The 15207-nt window shown below is 45.2% G+C and overlaps 1 protein-coding gene across 4 annotated transcripts in view; it reads right to left on the reverse strand.

The window, feature by feature from the left end:
* Positions 1 to 15207, reverse strand: part of FHOD3 (formin homology 2 domain containing 3) — a 480663-nt gene that overhangs the window by 162059 nt on the left and 303397 nt on the right. For all 4 annotated transcript variants that reach the window (XM_030336761.1, XM_030336760.1, XM_030336759.1 and 1 more), the window contains exons 8-9: positions 9477 to 9571; positions 2799 to 2942 (exon numbers count right to left, since the gene is read on the reverse strand). In XM_030336761.1, coding sequence (XP_030192621.1) covers positions 2799 to 2942; positions 9477 to 9571 — 239 coding nt within the window. The remainder of the gene's footprint in view (positions 1 to 2798; positions 2943 to 9476; positions 9572 to 15207) is intronic.

Here is a 15207-nt window from a genome sequence, read left to right on the forward strand (position 1 = left end):
GGTGGCTCAGTTGGTTAAGTGACTCTTGATTTTGGCTCAGCTCATGACCTCAGGGTCATGACATCGAGCCCCAGGTTGGGCTGCAAGATGGGCAGGGAGTCTGCTTAAGATTCTGTCTCTCGGGGCGCCTGGGTGGCTCAGTCGGTTAAGCGTCCGACTTCGGCTCAGGTCATGATCTCACGGTCTGTGAGTTCGAGCCCCGCGTCAGGCTCTGTGCTGACAGCTCAGAGCCTGGAGCCTGTTTCAGATTCTGTGTCTCCCTCTCTCTCTGCCCCTCCCCTGTTCACGCTCTGTCTCTCTCTGTCTCAAAAATAAATAAACGTTAAAAAAAAAATTTAAAAAAAAAAAAAAAAAAAAGATTCTGTCTCTCTCCCTCTGCCCCTCCCCTGCTCTCATGAGCCCTCTCTCTCTCTCTTTCTCTAAATAAACAAACAAAACAAGACAAACTTTAAAAATGAGCAAAAGATCTGAATAGACATTTCTCCACAGAAAATATAAAAATGGCCAGTAGGCACATGGAAAGATGCTCAACGTCATTAATCATTGGGGAAATGCAAATCATGACCAAAATGTGTACCACTTCACACTCCACTGAAATGGCTATAATTTTTTTTAAAAAGACAATAACGAGCATCGAGGAGGATGAAGAGAATTGGGAAGCCTCATTACACTGTCGGTAGGAAAGTAAAATGGTGCAGCCTCTGTGGAAAATAGTCTGGCAGCTCCTCAAACAGCTAAACGTCAAGTTACCATATGACCGGCAATTTTACCTAGACATACACCTGAGAGAATTGAAAGTATATGTCCACACAGAAAGTTGTACACGCACGTTCACAGCCGCATTATTTGTATTAGCCAAACTGATGGAAATAACCCCAATGTCCATCAAGTGATGAACAGGGAAATAAAATATGGTGTTATCCAAGCAACGGAATATTAGCACAAAAAGGAACAAAGTACAGATACATACCAAAATATGGATAAACCCTGAAAATATGTCAAGTGAAAGCTAGTCACAAAAGTCACATGTTGTACAGTCCCATTTGTAGGAAAAGTCTAGAAAAGGCAAATCCATACAGAGAGTAGATTAGTGGTTTGGGGGCAGGAAGTTTGGGGGGCAGGGAATAACGGAAAGCGTCTGCTAACAGGTATGGGGTTTCTTTTTGGGTTGATGAGTGCATTCTGGAATATGATAGAGGTGATGGTATGCAACCTTGTGAACATGCTAAAAACCCCTGGACTTTAAAGTTTTAAGTGGTTACTTCTGTGGTATGTGAATATCAAGGGGAAAACAGGGAAATGTCACAGATGGAACGTCCTCAGCTATAGCCTCATTCACACATTATGGCTAAGCACGTGCCTAAAGCAACAAGCTTTCCTGTTCAGTCACACACCCAAACGGAATCAGATCTCTGGATTCTGCCCCCTTCTGGCCATGGAAGGAAACAGTGAGGATCAACAGTGAGGAATGCAATTTGCTACTCACAAAGTGTGCTCTAACCTTCAATTAGAGGCCAGACAATAGTTACATCAGATAAATAACTTTAATAAAGGGGCATGGGACCTAAAACTAACCCACAGCAAACAATATGAACTCAAGTCAACAAAGCCATAAAGCCATGATGTATAACCCAAATCAAGGCCACCTTCATAGAAGTGGGATGGGTGCGACTGTAGAGGGCTCCGGGCTCACACTCTGCGGGGCTCCGTGGTTTAATGCTCTTTTACCAACTTGAAATTCTTACTAATTCTATCTGTAAACTTGTGTTTTAGAAGTGATGTCCAATGGAACAATGGAGCAGGTGCACAAGTCGGGGAAGTAGATGCAATACGTATGTCTGCCATTCCCTGCACCCATGAGCCTAGAGTGACGGTAGGTGCACAATATGTGAGAATTCAGGGAGCCTCCAACAGAGTACAAGGTAAGTGTGTTACCTTGTAACTAAGCAGAGGTACTGAGAGCCTTGGAGGCCCCCCGTGCAAACCAGAACTGGCTTTGAATGCAGACAGATGGTAACCCAAGGGTCCTACGAAATCCTTTCTCACCCAGGTTATTCTGCAGTACAAGCCAACCACTTACACTGAAATGACATAGAAAAAAATGGAAAGATATGGTGGCCCACGGTTCCTTTTCCTTTCAGCCCTTCTGTACTCACCAGTAACGTGAAGATGGAGTGCTGATAGAAGGAACGTACACCAAGAAGTGAAATAAAAATAGCTCAGTTCGTCTTATATAGCGTTTACACTGTTCCAGCAGAAACAAAATGCATAGGCATGTAGGAAGGAGCTACAAAATGGAAATTGTATGATTCTGCATGGAAGTTAAACGCTCTTATATTTGCATTTTAAACTGGCATTCGTTGTACAATATAAAGAACAGTAAAATCTATGCTAAAACTTAAAAAATTCAATTTTTACGTCCTTACAGTGGCATTAAATAGCAAATAGACCATAAAACCCCATAACGAGGCAAGAGAGATTGCAGAAGAAAGGGAAAAGCTGGGAAGTATCTTTAACTGTAAGCCAGTGACCATGCGTCTCCTCCATCAGGGGTTCTCACATTTGAGGAAGGCCAGAGACACCGGGAGGCCTCCACAACGTGGATCGCCAGACCTCCTCTTGGACTCTCTGATTCGGGGGGCCTGGGGTGGGGCCCCAGAACCTGCATTTTGTGAATCTCCCAGGTGGTGTGGACGCTGCTATACCACACTCATAACCACCGGTCTAGAATATGTTTATCTCAGCCTCTAGCGTGTGTCCAAGCTAGGCAATGCCATACAAAAGGAGTGTGCTGTTACCTCATACATGTTCAATTGCTCTACCAAGTCCAGGTCAGTCCCTTTCTTGTTCAAGTGCCGCTGGGACACGGCCGCAATGCCCAGCTCCTCCAGGCAGTCCACCACATCGTAGAAGCTGTCTTGGTCTGGCAATCCTGACAGCGTCTGGATGAAGAAAGAACAGGACACAAACATGTCTTAGGGGGCTGTCTCAAGGCTTTCAAAGCATTTTTTTTTTTTTTTGCAGGGGAGCCAGTAAGCCAGGATTATAACTCTATGGGACAAAGCAAGACAGATGACAAGATCATTTGAGAAAAAAAACTCTTAGGGTGGTAGCAGAATGCACTCCAAGAGCCCACTCCCTGGTATACAGGTACTGTCTAATCCCCTTCCCTTGAGCGTAAGAAGGACACTTTCAGAGTTAAATTACATTATATTGCAAAAGTGAACAGATTTTCCAGGTATCATTCAGGTCCCAAGTCAGCTGACTTTGAGTGAAAGGGAAGATTAACCTGGGTGGGTGGGCCCGACCTAATCAGGTGGGCCTTTTTAAAAGCAGGTTTAGGCATTTCCGGAGCTCAGAGACGAGTAGAGAGATTATCCTGCTGGCCACGAAGAAGGCAGCGAGCCACCATGAGTTCTCCAGCTGCAAGGAAATGAGCTCTGCCAACAACCACAAAAGCTTGGAAGAGGATCCCGAACCTCAGACCAGACTCCAGTCCTGGTCGACACCTTGACTACAGCTTTGTGAGATTCTGAGCAGAGGACCCAGCTAGGCGGTGCCTGGAACCGGTCCCATGGAAATTGTGAGCTGATAAGTCTGTGTTGTTTTAAGCTGCTAAATTTGTGGTAATTTGTTACCTAACATGCTCAGTGATTAGAAACTCCTGTCACGGTCAATCTACCAACAGCTGGAGTTATAGCAATTTAATGATTCCTTTTTCTTTCAATTTGGTAGACCTTCCCCTTGGTCTATGAAATTTAAGCAAACATGAGAAATTTCAAAGCAGCAACCAAGAGACAAAAAGATAGCCCACGACAGAGGGCGAGGTGGGGGGAAGCTGACTTCTCTTTGAATTCTGTGTCTCTTAAAAGAAAGATGATCTCAGAGCAGGCTTCTGCTCAGAACTGGAGGGACCTTGAGGTTATTTACTGCAAGTCCTTATCTTAGGAATAGGGAGATGAGAGCTGGGGAGGAAAGGGATTTGCCTGAGGGAACAAGAAGTTCCTGCCGACCTGGGACAAAAGCCTAGCCTCTCCTCACACACTCATGCTTCTACACAAATAATTCTGGCCTGGAATCTCCAACACAGGTTTTTACTCCCTATTTCACTGCCTTTGCATTTCCAAGAACCCTACAGATAGATTTCAAACTTATTCTGAACTCTCGGAAAAGAAAAGACCAACACTGTCTTAAGACCAACGTCTCCAACACTTCTATTTGGGGGCTATTAACATTGGAAAGAATGTCTCCATTCGTAACACAAATAATGGCTTGCTCCTTTCTATGCTGACCAAAGAGGACACAACTCAGTGCTGTTGAGATCAGAAATGAAGGAAAAATAACCGGGATGCAAGAGCTTAATTAACCAGGGGCCCCAGGAAGGACCCAGAACAAGAGGCTGTGAACCAGTCAGACTCCATAACAAACAGGTGCTCCCAGGCGAGCGGCCAAGTGTGAAGGCACCCGCCAGCGCCTGCAGGTGCCAGGTGAGGTGGGGCCTCTGCCTTAGCAGGCAACCACAATCCTGAGCTGTCCCTGGCTCCTGAGGCTAATTGAAAAACTACGCAGCCGTTCAAAGAATCCTATCATCAGAACAATCCATCTTTTGGTTTTAGTGAAAACCCTTGAACTTGTTAAAAGATGAGGAAGTGGAAATGGGGCCCAAGGCCAAGGACAGGGCTGGTGATCAGAGATGCCCTGACTGCAGACCGCCAGAATTGCAATTTGAGGAACCCAGGTGAGGTGATATTTAGTGTTTGATTGACAACTTCCTACTCAACAGTGTGGGGGCCACGAGGCAGACAGAAGCCTCCTCACCTCTCAGTTCCCTTCCCTTTTTTCCCTGAAAGTCAACTCAAGTTCTTACAGAACTTAGCCCAGGGAGTTAAATTCCTGAATCTAATTCCTGTGGCCTTAGCAAGTCCAACCATGATGCCAGCCGTGGGGGGGGGGGGGGTAGGAGTACTATTAAATAAACAATTAGGTCCATAGAACTGAACAGATTCAGGGAGACTTGCTCAAAATAGGTCCGAAAGTGAGGGTATTAAGAGGTCATTTGTCACTTCCACTGTGACGTTTTGGGCTGGAGCCAAGCCCACATACCAACCCCTTCCATGTGTGGCTGCAGGGGTAGGTGGCCTTTTGCCACAAACAAATATGGCTTCTTTTCTCCACTTGCAGAGGAAGAGGACATTCACCTATTTTCAGCTGATTCTCTAATATCTCCACAAACTGTTCCACGGCCCCATCCCTCCCTGGCCTGTCCTCTCCCAGTTCCACCCGGACACCTCGCCTCTGAGTTACCTCCTCCTGGAAAACGTGGCAGCCATTTCAGAAAGTCTGTGAGGCAAATGTCTCTTGATGCCTTGACTTTCAGATGACACTCCTGACTCCCCTTCCTGTTTTCTTTCAGACCCTGTCTTGCCAGGGCTTGTGACACATAAATCTTCACAGGCATCTCTCAGAAGGAGAAAGTTCTGTCCTAAAGGGCATTTTATTTTTCTCTCCTGGGTTCTCACTGGTCGCATCAAATCTTTCTTACAGAATAAAACCAGTGTGGCAAATGCCTGCACACAATTTTTTTTTAGTGTTTATTTTTGAGAGAGAGAGAGAGAGCATGCAAGCGAGTGAGCAGGGGAGAGAGAGAGAGAGAGGGAGACACAGAATCTGAAAGAGGCTCCAGGCTCTGAGCTGTCAGCACAGAGCCCAACACGGGGCTCGAACTCATGAACTGCGAGATCATGACCTGAGCTGAAGTCGGATGCTTAACCGACTGAGCCACCCAGGCACCCCGTGCACACAGATTTTCATCGCAACATTACTTGTGAAATCCAAAAGCTGTAAAAACTCAAATCTCCTTCAATGGGAGAATAAGTTGTGGTGTATCTGTATCATAGAATACTACACAGCAGCAGAAAGGAGCAACCATTGGGGCGCCTGGGTGGTGCAGTCGGTTAAGCGTCGACTTCAGCCAGGTCACGATCTCGCGGTCCGGGAGTTCGAGCCCCACATCAGGCTCTAGGCTGATGGCTCAGAGCCTGGAGCCTGTTTCCGATTCTGTGTCTCCCTCTCTCTCTGCTCCTCCCCCGTTCATGCTCTGTCTCTCTCTGTCCCAAAAATAAATAAACGTTGAAAAAAAAATTAAAAAAAAAAAAGAAAGGAGCAACCATTAATACACCCGATAACGGATAAATCTGAGAGAAGGCAGCCTCAAAGGGTTACATCCTCTCTGAGGCTATTTGACGTTTTGGAAAGGACAAAACTATGGGGATAGTGAATGGTTGTCAGGGGTTGGAAGAGGGAATCAAGATATCACTAGAAAAGGATAACCTGAGAGAGATTTGGGGGGAGATGGAAATGTTCTACATTCTAACTGTGAAGGTTATGCATCACGATACAAGTGTTAAAACCCACACAGCTAAATTCTTTAAAAGTTTACGGTACAGTAATTAACAATAAAAGGAATGTAAAAATAAAGGCAAATACTCAGCATGAATCCCAGCCCTTCCCTGAAAGCTGCAAGCCAGCCCCACAGTAACACCTCTTGTCCCTCATCTACCTCTTCCTGTTCTAACAAGGTGGGCAATATCTGAGCCCCTCAAAGTGGGGGATTCCCACTGCGGGGACTTCAGCTGGATGTAGAGAGGGCATTATAGAACTTCCGCTTGCAGGATGAGAAGGGGTTACTTTCCGATACTCGTTCAAATCTGATAACGTGGGGTCAGGGGTATGGACAAGATTGGTGGGGGGGGGGGGATTAGCCTGGATCTTGGAAATCCCCCACTAACGTCTCTGTTTAACAAAGACAGCAAGCGTCAGTCTCAGAACCATACGCAGGCTAAACTTTAGTGCCCCTGTTTTGTCATAAAAATGTTCATGTTTTGAATTCCACGTTATTAGTCCATCTTTTATTTGCTTAAAAGAAAACTTAGAAAAGCAATATAGTAATTTCCCAGATTTCAGAGCCTGAATTTTTTCCAGACCCATATTAACATTTCAATTTATTTTTTTTTGTTTGTTTGGGATCTCAGAAGATTTTGCTCACTGGGGCAATAAACATGACTAAAATTCAGCAAAAGAAAACAAACCCAGTGTGGATTCTAGTGGCTTATTGACCTTGAGGAAAGGATGACATTTGGAGCAATTGTCCATAGGACGTTCCTCGACCTCCCCTGAGCCAGAACGAACACGAGAAGAGACAGAACTTCCAGAAGAGAAAGAGTAAGCGAGGAATTCCTGGACGTTAAATGCCATCTGATGCCAAAAAGAGTGTGACGGGCGCTGGGTCCTCGCCAGCGCCCGGCAGCAGAATGGCCACACCCGCCCCCGCTGTTAGGACCATCGAACCACCCGAGCATGGCCTCCGCCAAGAGGATGGGTAGCATTACAATGGAAACACCAGCCAAGAATGAAAATTCCATTTTTGCTGAAGTCCACATTTTCCAAAACCAATGTCACTGACTGAAAAGGACAGGAAATAGATGACCCTGATCTTAAAAATAAATGAACAGAAAATTGCTTTAAAATTGCATGGTAAGGTATACTCGCCAATTCTTTGAAAACATAAACAAAATTCTTAGGATTATCCTACAGAAAAGGATGCCCATTCCCCACCACGACCATACTAGAATTTCCCGGGTCCTTGTCAACAAAATGACATTTCATTAAAAAGCAATCCCTGCCAATGTGACCTGGGAGGAAATGTCTGTTTTACTATATATTTATTTTCATCTTAATAGATTTAATGTCCTTCATTTTTCAACTGGGTTCTTGATAAATCGGTAATAGTATAATTTTCTGCCCTGTTTTTTGCAAACCATTTCCCAATGTGCTGCTTGCCCTTAGCTTTTATTTGTGGTTTTCATTTTATAAATAACACCTTTTATAACTTAATGCAGTGAAATATTTAAAAGCCCTTCTCTTTGGAATATTTTTGACACGTTTGATTATTAAAATAATCTTCATCTACCAGAAACAAATTAATCTTCCCCTCTCCTTCTTTTTCTACTGTTTCATGTGTTACATTCAACTCTTTAATCTGTCTGGAATTCATTTCGGTATTGGTCAAAGCATGTATGTTCATTTCCATTTAGCACACCCCCTCCCCAGTCATGAATGAAGCTAACCCATCCCCATTGATTTCAACCCTAAGGTAAGTTGCTCTGTGAAGTGAGGTCTGTTTCATCTGGCCGCCGAGGAAAGGGCCAGGACCACATTGTTTTAATCTTCAGAGTTTGCATGACATTTTAATAACTAGAAGAAATTACTTCTCATAATGCTTTCTACTATATGTTCCCAGCATCAGGGGAAATGTTTCTCTAGTTATATTTCATGAAGAGATTCTCAGTCTTCTTCTCTGAAGAACCATCCATCACTATAGCTGGTACTATAGGCCTGCACCCAGCAGCTTGAGGAGTGAAGGCAGGCCCACGGGGTGGTTGGTGAGATTCCTGGGGTCTAGGGCACAGCAATCTGCAGGAGACACCCCTCCAACACACACACCACCTCAGTTATAAGGAGGAAGGGACACCAGTCCCGAGGGTCGGCTGGCTCAGGGCAGCGTGGGGTCAGCACCACCTCTAGGGATGGATGCTGAATACTGATATTACCCTGCCAGGTGGTGACCAGGAGGGATGGGTTGGGAGGGAGGAGAGCATAAGGGTGATGTCACTTTCATAAAAGGAGAATGAGACCCACTCCCAGCAGTCAGAATTCAATACACAGTGGAACAAGAGTGCCTTCATTTCTCCTGGATTGTACACTATTTTCATAGGGTACCACTTGCTCATTTATGCTCTTACAGAAAAATGTTTTCAAGGGGACATCTTGATAGGAAAAGCAGTCAGAAAATTCTCACTGCCATCTCTCTGGTTTTGTTAGAAGAGACCATGCACGCACATCGTATGTGGGCAGAAAGGGTTTTCTCTCGCAAAGAAGAACACCGTAGCCATGGTTCCAGCCACCATGATGGGGGTGGTCTTTGCTCAGGGGGCAGATTTTAGATTTTCACATCGTATTAGTTCCCTGGGGCTACTATAACAACATACCACAAACTAGGAGCTTAAAACAGCAGAAATTTGTTCTCACAGTTTGAGACTGGAAGTCTGTTATCAAAGTGTCAGTAGAGCCATGCTCTCTCTGAAGGCTCTAGAGGATGATCCTTCCTTGCATCATCCTTGGCATTCCTTAGCTAAGAGATGTATTCTCCACTCTTGGACTGTTTACACATGGCTGTCTTCCTCATATGCATGTGCATACATCATCTCCCCTCTATGTGTATACCTCTCTTTTCCTCTTCTAGGGACATCAGTCATATGGGATTAGGGTCCACCCTAACGACCTCATCTTACCTTGATTGCATCTTTGCAAAGACTCTCTTTCCAAATAAGGTCACATTCATAGGTATTCACAGGGATTAAGACTTCAACATATCTTTTAAGGGGACATAATTCAACCCTTAACAATCATCAACCAACCTTGTTCACTAAAGTCATGGCATAAACCAGCAGCTCTGTGTCGACCCCATCTTTTTCCTCCAGGATTTCCATGATATTTGACCAGGGTGTGACTCCTAGGAACAAAGCAATAATCATTAGAAACAGCGAGTCAATGTTCCTTATCCAACTCATACCATAGTTCATCCGAAGACTCATCACCCAATGATGACAATGTCTTTCATTCACCAAATTTCAAAGGGTAACACTATCCTCAGGGTGGACTTGAACATGCTTCTCATTTGGCAATAACAGACCACATCGTTCTCGTCCACTTGAAAATGTACACTCTTTAATGTCAGGATGGCTATCAATTTGCTTCAAAGCTCCCTTTATGTTAAATATGTAATTTGAAAAAAATCCATTCACGTGCTGCTTTTTAAGCCAATGAATTTCACTCTCTGAGCATGGAAACTCTCAATAAATCCTCTCGGAATGTCCCTCAGCATGTTATGCTCTGACCTTCCGCAAGGGAAAGGGACGTGGGAGAACCTTATATTGACTCCAACAGTGGACTCCAAAAAGTAACAGTGAAACGTCCGTCTGGCAAACATTTTAAGAACAGAAGTATATGACCTGTGTTCAGTCAAGGCACAAATACTGTTTAAGCATCAACAGGGTACAAAGAACAGGGTCTACTGGAGCCTGCCTTCAAGAGCTTTATAATCTAGTGGAACACTTAGGCATAAACTCAAGAACACACCTCAACAGAAACTAAAAGTATTTAAGAGGCAAAACCATTTAGCTAAGCCTGTCACTCAGCAAGGGTTGTCTCTTGCGGTGCAGATGGTCAAGGAGAGCCCGAGGCAAGAAGTGGCACTTCACTGGGGCTCTGCAGGTGAAGGCTCAGGGGTGGTTAGTCCCTGGCTCCAGGAGAGGGCAGGAAAACCCATCACATTCAGGACTGATAAGCCAAGGCCAACGTCACAAGGTGAACACAAAACGGGACACAATTTCCTACGTCCGAGATAAACATTTGAAGTGAAATACTGCCTTACCCTTGGCACGGTGGTAGGGAACATGAAGCCTTTCCTGCTTTCTCTAAACAAATCTCAAAGGGAGATTGCTTATTTTTGCTGATAAAAGTAAATTCTGATATAATGGAAAGGCAATGGCTTCCAAATGCTAGTTCTTGGATGGGTAACGTCAGAGCTGATTTCCTGGCCTTGTAAACAAAGCTCCCCAAGGTCAGCAACGTTATCTATCTCACCTCTTTGCTGTCAGCACAGTGCCTGGCCCATAATAGGAGCTCAATAAAATGTCTGAAGAGTAAATGAGGATCTCTGAGAGGGCATGAACTGGGTTAAGCTGGAGCAGTTTTAAAACAACCGGAGGGCAAATGCATACAGTACGAGAAGGAAGGAGGTAGGAGAATTTTTAAAAAAAAGAACAGGCACCTACTATACGATGTTAAAAATGCAGATACAGCTTAATATGGAGGTCTGCTGGCTCTCCTAGCTCGGGAACAGAGCTCTCCTAGCTCTTTTGCCAAAATTGCCCAGTTGGTCAGTACCAGGGAAGCTTCCCTAACCTTTCCCAATTCCAAACACAAGACCACGATCTTTTGCCCATTAACTTCTAAAATACCTCCTTGCTGATTTTTACTATCCAACTATTCTGAAGTCCTCACCTGCCCAGCAAAATAACTGTTTCTGCCCTCATAACAGTCAATCAATGTGGTCAGTAGGTCTTGGGTCCCACTGTCCAGGTACTGTTCGAGCACTCCAAATGCTTCTGCTGTGTTTAGGACAAGTACAATTTGTATTATCCACACTCGGCACCCAACCTCAGCATAAAACACAGGTTCTAGTGGGTTGTCCACCTATGGTTAAAAGGAAGACCAGCAGTGAAACTAAGCATTTCCAATGGCACTAGGGGGCCCAGAGCAGGCTTCCTGGTTGCATACCTTGGAGCCAGAGAGGCCAAACAGGGCCTGGGGAAGGAAAGGCCAAGAAGCAGAGGCAGGCTTAGAGGGACGAGGGGAGTAGGCAGACCATAAAGACATACCCATGTGCACACCTTTCAGTCCTTTATAATGAAACATTCAAACACTGGCTTAACTTAATGGAAAATGGGCTCTTCAGCTGTGACATCTGATTACCTTTTAACGATTTCAAGTCCGGAAAGTTGCATATATTCCTACACTGTTGAGATGAGGGTTAACTCTCCTGTGATTTTTTGGGGACCAGAAAATAGGTAAGATGTAAAAGAAAGAAGGTAAAGGGGAGGAAACATTTTGGTGTAACAAAACAGCCTTGGCAGGGCTCAAGGTGGCCCATGTGAAGCACCAGCAGCTTCTGCTTCCCCAGGAGCCGCACCTGCTGGAACTAAATGGTACAGGTCAACCCCTCTCCCCACCGACCTCTGCTTGCACCATACAGAGTGTGTGTGTGCTTGTGTGGGTAGGGGGCTGTCCTGTATTCGAATCATCAACTGTATGATCTTATCCCTTCACAGGACAGAGAAAGAAACTGAGCCCCAAAGTAGCGGAATGAACAGAGTCTCAAGAAATGCATCTAAATAGGAGCATTCGTATCAACCTTGGAGAATTCCTGAGATAGAGCACTTAGTCCTTTTGCCTGAGCACTAACGAAGCATATTAGAAGACAGTAATTTCCCTAATCATTGCCTTCTCTCTCCAGCTCCACCCCCAGACACTGGCTCTGTGAGTAGAGGCTCCACGAGAGCCCGTTTTTCCTCCGATGTTTCAAGTACATCATTGGCACTTAAATATTTATCGAATAAATGGATTTTATATGAAAAATACTTAGCACAGTATCTGTTATGTAATGTCAGTAGCTGTACCCGTCATGGTGGTGGGAGGTGGTGGTGACACTCACGCTTACGCACAGGCTTCTACATGGACTCCCAGGCAGGTCCCCTTTTCCCGCCAAACCACAGGGCTACTCTCTCAACCCAGAAGAAGCCAGCCCACAACGGATGACTCAATACTTTCTTCCCCTTACTCTCCTCCTAGGTCTCTAGGGTAGCTGCTCCCCGACCAAAAAAGAGATTTAGCACAATGCCTCATAGAGTTGGTCTACCACTCAGTCAGAAGGTCCTTGCAGCATCTTCCACATCTTTCTACGTGCCTGACAAACACATGTAACACAGATACTTCTGCTGTAAATAACCACAAAAGTGAGCTGGAGTTTTCTCTACCATGCTTTGGGAGTTCGTCACAGATCAGTGTATCCTGGGGCAGACATCAGAGACAGGATGGCTTGAAACGATGGCTGGATTTTTTTCCCTGTTAATCATGTGTGATACACACATTTAGGAGTTATGCCATATCTCATCACACGAGATTCAAATGAAAATAGAGCTTCTTCAAGAGCAGTGCTGACCCAATTTAGGGGGACTCAAGACTTGTAAGTGAAATTTCAAACTAAGTTACCCGGTCTGGTCATTTGCCCCACCCTCGGAGAGGGGAACCCATCTAGTTAGAGGGAAGGGCACCTTCCTGGGGAGGTGGGGGGCGGGGGCAGAGCTCTCTCCATCAGTTTCCTGCCGACCCCAGAGGGACAATCTTGATGAAAGGGAGTCTCTGATGATGGCAAAATGACAAAGACAGGCTCCTGCACACACTCACTCTCTCTTCCTGCCACACCCTGTCCACTAGGAAGTGAAAGTGACCTGACAATTCAAGAAAAGAGAGGACCCAGCAGTTTGAGCAGATGGGCATTCCTGCGCCATGCCCCAGACAGTAGCACCAGCCCACCTTTCGTTCCAGCCCCCGGACAAATGTGCCAATTGCCTGGCTCAAATGGGGCATTTTTAATATTCCTTAACTCATCAATATTTATTAGTCCCTGTGATGGGCTATGACCCCTCAGCTCTTTTCCCTGCCCCACATCCGGCCTACTCCTGGCCAAAGGGCAAATCATCCCCACTCACAGGACGAGCCCTACTGGTTAACCTACGTGCATCAGGCATGATATTCACAAAGCAGCCAGAGGAATTTTTTCTGGACTTCATCTGCTGTAGGTGGTAGTAACTGCTGAGGACTCATAGCTTATGTGCTGGTTTTCTTTGCTGATTATTTAAATCTGACAGTTTTCATCATCCAAAAGAATTCCTTTCCAAGAACAAAAACCAAAATGCCAGCCTACACTTCAGCACGCCCATTCTCCACCCTACCCCACAGAGGAATAGCTCTGAAGCCACTCTGAGGAGTACAATTTATGGCTTATTTATAAACCTGTGCACAAACGGACATGCTCGGTTGGCGCTCAGTCACCTCTGGCATCTCCGTCCAGCCCTTCACCCAGCTGAGAGGGAAAGAGAAGGCTGCTTCGAATCCTATGAGGTGGAAACACACCTGGAAGTCACGGTTCTCTCTGCAGAGCGCCCTAACATATTTATAGGTTTCATTCCATCACAGGGCTCAGGAACAATTTTACTAGCAGTAAAATAGGATGATGTTATATGTATGCATTATAAAATCATGGCCAAGACCACACATGTCCACAGAGAAACATGCTATTGAACCACGTGATATGCTATGTCTGAGTTTTTCCATTAGTGTTGCTTTTTTTTTTTTCCCCAGCTGCTAGCGCTCAGTAGCAGACAGATGGCAGTAGCTGCCAAGAAGTTAACAAATTTTATAGGCAGACCATCAAGTTGAGAAAACAATCCATTAACTGCCCCCCCCCCTTTTTTTTTTAATTGGGAAAAGATGGCCATCATTTTGTCTTGGGGAAGACACTGAAGAGAACAGAGAGCCTCGGGCTGGGCTGGTAGATGGGGTCTTAAATGTGGGTACCAAGCCCTGGGTGATCTCAAGATCATTCCTCTATCCACCGCCCCCTCCCCCCGCCAGCCTTCATGCAAAGTTAAGTCCGAGAAAGGAAACTCTAAGATCTCAACTAAATGAAGCCAAAGGAGGACCCCCAAGGCCATGAGAAGACTTATCCTTTGAATGCAGCCTCCATGAGAATGGTACATGGGTTACCTGAAATCTAGGACAGGATAACAAGGAGTCTATTAACTGCCCCAAAGCAATCCCCAGATATAATTGGCAGATGGAGTATGACCCCTCCAAGGACCAATAAAAGGGTCCACCTCACTATCTTCCCATACACCCACCTTTGGCCCTAAACCTCATTAAATGGAAACAAACCCTGGTTTCTGAGCCACTGACTGTCTTCATCAAGGATTCTCAGCTGGTCCCATAATCTGCTCTTGGCCATAAGAGATTTAAAATCTGGCACCCGATGGAAACATGCTGTTGTAGAAAGAAACACACAGGCCTGCCCTGGTCTGGGATCCATCTTCCAGATTCACGGCCCCTGTCCATGCATGAGGGTTTGTCTCTCTCACACAACCTGTGATCCGCCATGCCTGGTGCTAACATCTGCCTGGGCATTTGTGGGAAAGGCATGGGAGCTCAATTTACGGCCCTAGATGGCTTTTATTAACTGATATTCCAACTTCCAAAGTAACTAGTGAGCTACTTTCTTTCACCTGGAAGGTGAGTCTCTGAGCAATGCAGAACCAGAGACACAAATGGCTTGAATCAAAGAGTGCAATTTAGGCCCCTTGTTTCTTCTTGACAGTTGTATCTCGGCCGATTTGTGGATGAAGTGTATGCACAGAAACATATAAACGAAACTCTAGGGAAATACACCAACATGTTAACAATTATTTCTGTCTGTTGAGATTAGAGGTGATTTGTTATCATCTCCTTTATATTTTCCACATTTTCTACAGA

The sequence above is a fragment of the Lynx canadensis genome, chromosome D3 (assembly GCF_007474595.2).
Source record: "Lynx canadensis isolate LIC74 chromosome D3, mLynCan4.pri.v2, whole genome shotgun sequence".
In the NCBI taxonomy this organism is placed as follows: Eukaryota; Metazoa; Chordata; class Mammalia; order Carnivora; family Felidae; genus Lynx; species Lynx canadensis.